Source organism: Octopus bimaculoides, chromosome 14 (assembly GCF_001194135.2).
Source record: "Octopus bimaculoides isolate UCB-OBI-ISO-001 chromosome 14, ASM119413v2, whole genome shotgun sequence".
Lineage (NCBI taxonomy): Eukaryota > Metazoa > Mollusca > Cephalopoda > Octopoda > Octopodidae > Octopus > Octopus bimaculoides.
Window position 1 is genome coordinate 45046835 of NC_068994.1, and position 9795 is coordinate 45056629.

At 38.1% G+C, this 9795-nt stretch overlaps 1 protein-coding gene across 1 annotated transcript in view; it reads left to right on the forward strand.

The window, feature by feature from the left end:
- The window catches only part of LOC106884281 (eukaryotic translation initiation factor 3 subunit A), a 27074-nt gene extending 17285 nt beyond the window's left edge, over positions 1 to 9789 (forward strand). The window contains exons 11-22 of the mRNA XM_014935577.2: positions 43 to 180; positions 829 to 1038; positions 1260 to 1364; positions 1667 to 1780; positions 1956 to 2078; positions 2388 to 2541; positions 4112 to 4268; positions 6364 to 6540; positions 7088 to 7357; positions 7451 to 8007; positions 8118 to 8240; positions 9639 to 9789. Of these exons, the coding sequence (XP_014791063.1) occupies positions 43 to 180; positions 829 to 1038; positions 1260 to 1364; positions 1667 to 1780; positions 1956 to 2078; positions 2388 to 2541; positions 4112 to 4268; positions 6364 to 6540; positions 7088 to 7357; positions 7451 to 8007; positions 8118 to 8240; positions 9639 to 9682 (2172 nt within the window). The 3' untranslated portion in view covers positions 9683 to 9789. The remainder of the gene's footprint in view (positions 1 to 42; positions 181 to 828; positions 1039 to 1259; positions 1365 to 1666; positions 1781 to 1955; positions 2079 to 2387; positions 2542 to 4111; positions 4269 to 6363; positions 6541 to 7087; positions 7358 to 7450; positions 8008 to 8117; positions 8241 to 9638) is intronic.
- The last annotated feature ends 6 nt before the right edge of the window (positions 9790 to 9795 follow it).

Genomic DNA, 9795 nt, shown 5'->3' on the forward strand with positions numbered 1-9795 from the left:
CTCTGTTGGGCTCATTTTTACCATTGTTACTTCACTTTGTAGACTGACAAGGAAGATCAGAGGAAAGAGATGATTGAAACTTATCGTTTGGCAGCAAAGGAGGAGCATAAAAACATTCTGAAGAGACGACAAATCATTGAGAACCGCAAAGAACAGTTAGAACATCTTAACGATCAGAGGGTGAGTGGATTCTCTGCATTCTTTTCATCCATTTCTATAACAACCGAGATTATTCTGTTAGTCATATATAAGCCATTATATAGAGAGAATGATGTCATAACAGTCATTTGATTATTTGTAGTGTGGTGTCCAGTGAAAGCACCTGTCCAGCAAGAGTTGTACTGTGTATTGTACTTGATAAAGCCAGTTGACTTGTTTTGTTTCTCGTAGTTTGTACAGATATAAGGTAAAAGAAGGCTCTGGAACTGAGCTAAGGGCTAATTCTTAGCCTCAGTTTCATGGTGTGAAGTTGGAGAAAAAATTGATTGAATATAGATAACATTCAACATTCCCAGGTGATTTGGCACCTCCTTCTTACCAATATGTATATTGTGACAATTGCTGCAGATACAGCTATGTGGTTAAGAATTTTATCAATGCCTTGAACATAGAATTTGCTTGGCAAATACTGCCACAACCAGTTGTATATGCTAGAGTTTCTATAAACCAGAATGCTATGTTACAAGCCTTTGCATAGAGGTGTTCTGTCTTCCAGATCTATCCAGTTCATGATCACATGGAAGAATGAAAGACATAACTGGTTGTGGTGTTGATATTGGTAATTCTATTGAAAGATTGTCTTTCATTTATTTATTTGTTTATCTTTAGGAACGAGAGGAACAAGAGCAACAAAAAGAGCAACGTCGCAAGGCGTATGAAGCTGAAATGGCTCGGTTGGAACGAGAGGCTAAGGAGCGTGAAAAACAACGGTTGGAAGAGGAACACAAGGAGATTCAAAGACGACATGCCAAAGAACGCATTGAGCAACTCCGCAAATCGGAGATGGGTGCAAAATTCTTACAAAATATTGATGAAGAAGTAAGTTCTCTCCCCCCCCCTCTTTATCCTATGATAAACATTTCCTGGTGCATTTTTGTACGTTCTGTTCTGCTTTCTACTCTATTCTAACTTAAAATCAGCTATGCATTTCTGACTTCCCCTATTTGCAGTCTAAATTTCTCTTTCCTCACCTCTTCATTTCACCTTTTGCTCTGCTCTTACTTGACTGCCTCTGATTGTCCACTTTTCTGTCTCTTTAGGACTTTGCTGATTTGGATGTTGATGAGATCATGGCACGACAAGTGGAACAGCTCGAGAAAGAGAAAAAAGAGCTACTGGAGAGGTTGAAGGCTCAAGAAAAGAAGGTTTGTTGAATTCTCTCTTCATTCATTACAGTTAAATTTAGTAATTTTGACTGAAGAGATCATTTTAAAAGTTAGCCACATTCTTAACTCCAGTGTTATTAACCTCTTTGCTTTTTGATCATTTAAATGACCAAGGTAATATGTAGAGATTTATGAGGTTTTGATTTCTATTCAACTTAAACACACTCACAAAGTTTTTACACATCAAACTTATGTACATTTTCTGTGCTGTAGAATATTACTGTTCCAAGCTGTATGTTTGTATTATAACTGTCGCTGATTGATGATATAAATCATTGCAGGTTGACTATTTTAGCCGAGCTAAGAGACTGGAAGAAATACCTTTACTTGAAGACCAATTCAAGGAGGAGAAAGTACAAAACCAGAAGTTCTGGGAAGAACAGGAGAAGGAAAGGGTAAGCTTCACTCTATTATATAGTAATGCCCTGGCTTGTAGAGCAATCATAAGGTCCTGTTCACAGTTTTGGAGAGAGTATAGACCTATACAGTTATATAAACTTGCATTAACCGTAACATTTTATCACTAGATGTATTACAATAACAAATATTCTTGTTTTATTATTTTGACAGATTGAAGGACTTAGAAAGGAACGAGAAATGGCTTTGGAGACATGGAATCGTCTCAACCGCATGAAAGATGAGAGAGTCAAGTTTGTCAAGATTTTGTCAGAAGCAAGAAAGTCTGACTTTAATGTGAGTAGATGTGTCAAAATTTACCTGCCTGTTGTTGCTTTCACGCTTTTGGTGTTCAGCAGGTTAGCTGTATATGAGTGATAGGGTGAGCAATTTGCAATAGTAGGTTTGAATTATATTGGTTGTCAGGAGCAACAGAAGTAAACCTACCTCCAGTATAGTGATTGATGATATATAAAGAACTTGGTAGCTCATGGGTTTTTGCTTATGTAATATATTTAAATCGTTGGATATGCTGGTAAATTAATTTAATATAGTATTGATACTGAGAGTAAAATTCTCGCGTTTTTGTCTGTTTCACCACAACAGGACAGATTGAAGAAATTTGAAGTACACATGCAAGATGAAGCCAAGAATCGGCTCAAGAAACGCAAGGAAAAACGTAAAAAAGAACGCCGAGAGAAGTTCTATCGCGAGAAGGAGGAGGCAGAAATACGGTTGAAGGAAGAGACGGAGAGAAAAGGTAAAAAAATTTTTATGTCTTTCTCTGGTGGTTGTTTTGACATTTTTATGTATTGACTTCCATATCAACTTAGTTGTTCTTCTTTCTCATTGTACTTACAAGGTGATCTTAACACTCTCACTTGATCTGGTAGAACTACCAGCCAAATCTTTCTCAGTCATACCCTATTTTTTCAGAAAAGGAGGATAAATTGAATGATGTTAGGACGGGATAGTTACAGCATTGAATGAATGCCTTTGATTCTAGGTCTGAACCTAAAACAAAACAATTGTTTAATTCTATGTCAATTATAATCAAATACATTCCAAGCATGAATCTCTCCCTCCCTTTCTGTTTTGAAGGAATATTAACATAAACAAGTACATGTTACCTCACTAGCTCAGCTTGGCAATTACAACAGTGTGTGGTGTGTATATTTGATATATGGCTGTCAGTTGACTATTAAAGAGCTTGGTTGTGGCTATATGAGAGGAGTTGATTAGGAAATGTGTGTGCATATGGCACTTTGTAGGGTTTTTTTTTTAAAAATCAGAACTTAAAATTTATTTGAGTTTTTCTGTGACACGATGAGCTCAGATGGGTCATCTTGTGTTTCAATAGTATTAGGATGAGGTCTTGCTGTGGATGGAGCATCATCATCATCATCGTTTAACGTCCGCTTTCCATGCTAGCATGGGTTGGACGATTTGACTGAGGACTGGTGAACCAGATGGCCACACCAGGCTCCAATCTGATTTGGCAGAGTTTCTACAGCTGGATGCCCTTCCTAATGCCAACCACTCTGAGAGTGTAGTAGGTGCTTTTACGTGACACCGGCGAGTTATCATATTACTCCCTTTGTGTGTGTGTGTGCAATTGGGACTACATTGTCCAGTATGGAATTTTTAAGATGGTTGCTCATGTTTGGGGTAGATTTTGACTTATTTTTCTTGCAGATTGATCCTTTAGTTAGTATTCAGATTACTCTGTTGAATGTAATACTTATTCACATCGTTTTGAATTAATCATGCATTGTCATGTGGCTATGTAATTCAAATATAGTCAGTTTAAGTGCTAAAGGGTTGATCTCATTGCCTGTTGTAGATCTGGTGGTAATGGAATTATCATTCAATATTGGTTTTCTGTGCTGTCATGGGCTGGATGGTTTGTTGGTCTGGCAAGCCACATGGCTACATTGGGCTCCAGGGTCAGCTTTGTCATGGTTCTAAAGCTACAGCTACATACCCTTCCTAATATAATACCAATCACTTCATAGTGTGTATTAGGTGCTTTTTTTTTTTTTTTTTTTTTTTTTTTTTTTTGGTGTGCTTCTGGCACTAACGAGGTTGCCAAGTAACTTGCAAGACTGAAAAAGAGTGTTGGGGAAGTATTTGGAAAGGAAGTAGCTTTATTTCATGTGCTGAGAGACTAAAGTATTGGTAGTGGGACAAGCGTGGGTGTCTTGTTATAGAAGAGATACATGTAAGTGGGGGTTGCAGGAAAGAAGATACAGATTGTTGTGGTTGGGGTGCCAAAGCATTCTCTCGAGGTACAAGATGAGTTATTGATATGGAGAAGTGTTTTGTTTCAGAAATAGAAGAAAGAGAAGAAGCTGAACGAGTTGAACGTGAGAGACGTGAACAAGAGGCACGAGAAAGAACAGCGAAGCTGCAAGAGCAGTTTGCTAAACAGAAGGCTCGTGAGAAAGAGATTGAAGAGAAAGAAGCGCGAAGAAGAGAAGAGCAGCTGTAAGTAGACTTTATTTTATAAATAGGGATAAAAGCAGGTGGTGGTGGTGATGGTCCCTATCTTATCACCCTTTTCTTAATGGACTCTTCCAAATATCTACGCTTGTGAAGTAGTTGTATACTGTCAATTTAATGTGACAGTCCCATGAAGGAAATAATACTACTGTTGTTTAGACCTAGGAAGCTGCACCGTTTCCTGTCAGCCTTGACACATTTCCTGTGTCCTTATGTTTACAAGGGGAAGACAAGCACCTCCACCCAGCTAAGTCTGCATCCAGAGACATGCTTCTGAGTCTTTGCTCGTCATCAGTCTGGAGTAGCATGACCTGCTAGTCGAAGATGCCTGTCAATCTCTTGTAATCATATAATAATTCTAGTGAAATGCATACACTGATTTCAAATTTAGAAATAATACATTTCTAAATCTCTCAGAGATTTATGCAGTAGTTTATGTCCCCCCCCCCCCTGTAAACATAAAGACACAGGGAATGTGTCATGGCCGACAGGAAGCAGTGCAGCTTCCTAGGTCTAAATAACAGTAGTATTATTCTCTTCATGGGACTGTCACATGAAGTTGACAGCATACAACTACTTCAACGTATCACTACTGCATAAATCTTTCTGAGAGATTTAGAAATATGTTATTTCTAAATCTTCGCTTGTATTTGGTATGGTTCAAATTTTAAGGTTTTTCCCTTACACCCTTTTCCTGAAATAAGTACCAGCCAGATACTGGGTTGGTTCAATCAACTATTTGTTCTTTATGAACCTAAGAACTTGTAAATTGTTTTCATTTCCTTTCTTAAATCTCTGGCCATATGTCATCTTAGAAATTTTCATTTTTTATGAATTGTCTATTTGGGTTAATAATGCATTCTCATATTCTAGATTGAGTTATCTTTATAAATTGTGAAGTGATTTCTGGAAACTGCTGGGTCATTGTTGGTGTTTTAGATGTCTTCTGGTGATTCCAGCTTCGTTTCCAACATTAAAATGTGAGGACTTTTCAGATGTGACCTATGAACCTGGTCATCTTCTTCATTCCACCTCATACAGAAATAAAATGGGACAATAACAAGACTGTTATTCCTTATTAACCAATATACTTTGGAGATAATATTACTAAGTGTTTAAGAAAGTCTTGGCACTGTGTAACCGATTCTGAGAATACGCAACTAACTAAACCTTTCACACCTAAACTTGCACTGACTGCATGAATGCCGATCTTGGTAAGATTCTTTAGTGGGTGTTATGTCAATGGTGTCTTCCTTAATATCTCAAAGACCGTCCCACAATTCATGTGCGGTCATGTATTCCACCTCCATTAAACGTACAGAACACTACAAATGTTAGGCTTCACTACTATTGTTCTAGTGATCTCATGACTTCAACACAGCAAAGACTGACCCTCCTCTAGAAAATACTTGAGCTCCCAACAACTGCTAGCTGGCTACAAGACTGAAGTGAAGCCCACTATGAAACACTGCTTCCACATGTGGTACAGTACTACTGTTATATGTGTAACAAGTATCTTAGTCTGCATCCACAAGAAGCTTGTCCACCAGCAAACTCCAACCTCTGGTCAACAGATGTGCTGCCTCTTCTACTACTGCTACAGTTTCTTGGTGCAAATTGATCTTGTGCATCTGATTTCCTAGTGTTCTCTCTCACCCATATCTGAATGCTAAAGTGACTGTTTCCTTCAAGAACAGACTTTCAATGTATTCAATTAATTTACAGAACTAGTAGCAAAATATAAAAGAAGTGGTGAAGAAGCTGTAGTTAACATGCTGTGAATTTTATTTAGGTGGTTTTGAAATGTAACCTAACAAGGTTCATACTTGAAGAAGATCTGTACCAAAATGCCTTTGCAGAGCCCCCCATGATTGGTTAGTACATGTAATAAAGATTTCAGAGAGTTTTTTTAACTTTCAGTTTTAAGCAGCTAGTATATATTGAAAGAATTACATTGTAGTAATGATAGTTATTTGATACACACAGTTATATTCCCTTCTCTATTCAATTATATATATATATATATATATATATTTATTTTAGTATATCTCTTTCTTAATGATCAAACTGTGTTTTACAGTAGAGAGAAGCGTGAAGCAGAAACCGCATCACACTCCTGGAGAGATGCCAGTCCTAAGGTGGAGAAGGTTTCTGATATAGCTAAAGAGAAGATACCATGGAAACCGATATCCAGAGAAGGTGGTTGGCGTGAACGCACTCTGCAGAGGGAAGACAGCTGGCGCAAGCCTGATTCTAGGTGAGTATCCATTTGTCACTAGGCAACTTTTGATGGCTGGTGGTGTTGTTTGTATTTTATTAAGTTTTTAAATTCAAGTATATTGGTGTTTCTCAGAAACCTCTTTTCACTCTTACACTATTTCACCTATTCCTAGTTCCACTAGTGTTCGAAATAAATCAAGGGCAGTCACTGTAACCCTGGTGACTTAACTCATTATTATTTACACTGACCATATCTGGCCAAAATATTTTGCCAGCTCTATGTTCAAACTTGCAAGATCCAACCTCTCACACTCTACAATGTCATTCTAAAAAACAAACAATCACATCATCAAAATTTTGATGCTATAAGACAATTCATAATTAATTCAAAGCAGTGTGAAGAAATAAGCATTGCATTTGACAGAGTAATTTGAATGCTAAAGGGTTAAATAAAATGCAGGTACCTTCCAGTTTGCCAATCACTTTGCTTTGTTGATTATCTGCTCTGGTTGTCTCTGTTAATTAACCTACAGTTGTTGTGTAATTTGTTGATTTATTTATATATTCATTTTCCTCCCTCTCAGCAAAGAAGCTGAAGATATACAATGGAAACATGGCAAGAGTGATCGCATTCCTGCACGGGATGTGAGATATGAAGACCCTCCTGATGAACCGGATAAGGACGATGATAACTGGCGCAGCCCTGCTGATATGCCACTTAAAGATACTCCACTAAGAGAAAGCTCTGGAAGGATAACTCCGGCCAAATATCCCCAAGCACAAGAATCAATGACATCCAGAGACAGCTGGCGAGACAAGGGTTTAAGTGATGTGGATAGAGGGGACAGAGACAGGTAAGTTTTCATCTTGGAGTTTACTGTTTTTAAAAAGAATTTTTCGCCAGTTTATAGTTTGGTTTAATATTGGTTTGTTTTTATACATTTTAGATTCCGTGATGACAGATGGGGACGAAGGGAAGAGCGTCGTGGTGGTGATGATGATGAGTGGAGAAAATCAAGAGGTTCTGGCAGAGATGACGTGTGGAGAGGTCGTGATAGGGATGATACCAGTAGCAGTAGCTGGAGAGACAGGGGTGGGGCTCGAGAAGAGGGCAGTAGCTGGCGGGATAAAGGCTCTTCTATGGACGACCGCTGGCGCAGTACACGAGATGAACGAGGTCCACCAAGAGATCCAATGTGGATGCGTGACAGAAAACCACCCTCTTCACGAGATGATGACTGGAAAGACAGAGGAATAGGTGAAAGAGGTGGCTTGAGAGACAGAGATGGACCTCGTGACAGAGACGGACCTCGCGATAGAGATATGCTCCGTGATAGGGATGGGCCTCGTGACAGAGATGATAACTGGGCCAGTGACCGGCCTATGCCAAGAAACACAGATGATTTCCGGGAAAAATCTGGAAAGTCCTTGGGTAGCTGGCGAGGTGGTGACCGTCGAGAGGAAAGAGGGCCTCCAGGCCGTGATTCAGATTGGAGCAGGCGAGGTGAGTAGACATATTTAATTTAAAGCTTTTATTTTCAGTGTCTGATATTCCACTTCATAGTCAAAGTCTGTTATGTGATACTGATATCCCAGATCTTTTATTTTTTACAGGAACTGATCGTGGTCCCCCTGGCTTTAACAGTTCTCGTCAAGATGGATCTTCACCACGGAATTGGCGATCAGGTGGTGGTCCCAGTGGCGGTGGTGGTAGCAGCAGTGGTGGTGGTGGAGGAAGTATGTAAATTGTATATACTTTACAACTTATTTTGATTGCTTGATAGTGTGTTAGAATCAGTTTCATTACATCACGGTTATCATTTCTCTCTAGTTGTTGATGGTGAGAACAGTGTGAGAAAATGTTTATGTAAATCTAATATACATTTCATCAGATCAGTATGTGGTTGGCTAATTTCGTATTGTATGTTATATGCTACTTCATTATCAATGTCCAAGTTCCCTAACTTTTACAATATTCACCAGTCAAATAGTTATTTATTTCCTGGTTATCTTTGATCCAGCTTGCTTATGATCAAATTTAGTTAATAAGAATTGTGTCTTTTATTCTACTGTCTTTCCCTTTTTTTAAAAAAACTTGATGCGGTGTAATTTTGAAAGGTATTTGGCTATTTTTAGTAGGTTGAATTAATACTTATAGAAACTTGGCAGTTGGCACAGGATGTCATAGCTGTGGTGTAAATTAGATAATTTAGGTAACTAACATTCAAGTTATCTAATGACAACAGATGCTGCTCTGACCTCATGGGTCAAATCAGAGCAAGGCTTGAAAATGAGGAAGATGCTTTAATGGAATATTCTGAGCAACCAAATTCACTTCCGTTGTGCAAATGTTTGCCTGTATACAATTGTGAATGCTGGTATATAAAAGTTTATTTTGCAGAAGTCTTTAGATGAGTGCTACACTAGAGTGTTACATACAATACTTAACCCTTTTGATGCCAAACTGTCTGAGACTGTATTTGGCTCTAAGATACAAGTTTACTGTTTTGAAGTGATGTAAATTAAAAACTTCCTTCAACATTTCATGCTAATTTATGTTCCAAACAACTTAATGACAGTTGTTTTACAAAATTCTTAATTATTTTCAAAATTATGTGAATCAAAGGCTGTGTATTTCAACAAAAATTTAGTAGTAAAAGGGTTGACATTAAACAAGAATATGTACATAAGCACTAAGTATCTGTTATAGGTGACACCAGGGTTGAATGAGAGAACAGTAGTGAGTATGAAAGACAGGCTGGAGTCACTGAGAGCTCCCAAGCTAGCAAGATGTAAGAGGGACTAACTAACCTGGCTTGAGGTACCATTGTAGTATTTGTCTGAGGATACTGCAGTTTGTTTTGACTGTTATAACCTTGATTTCATCATCATCATCATTGATTAACATCTACTTTCCATGCTGGCACAGAACTGGCCAGACTCCAATTTGTCTGTTGTGGCATGGTTTCTATGGCTGGATTCCCTTCCTAACAGTTTATTTAGAGACTTTTTTTTCAATTATGTAAGACTAACATTTATAGCGGGTGGTAAGAAAGTAATTAATTAATTACCAACAACAGTATATTACGAGTACAATTCAAAGTTTTTTATTGATTTGTTTCTTTTTATTTTTAGCCCGCGGAGAGGACGATGATGGCTGGACTACAGTTCGATACTAGTGTTTGCTGCCAGCACTGATATTAGCTCATTAATGATATAACAAATAGGGATTTATCATCCCCAACACCGCTGCCATATTATTATTATTACTACTACAGCCCTTTAACAGAAG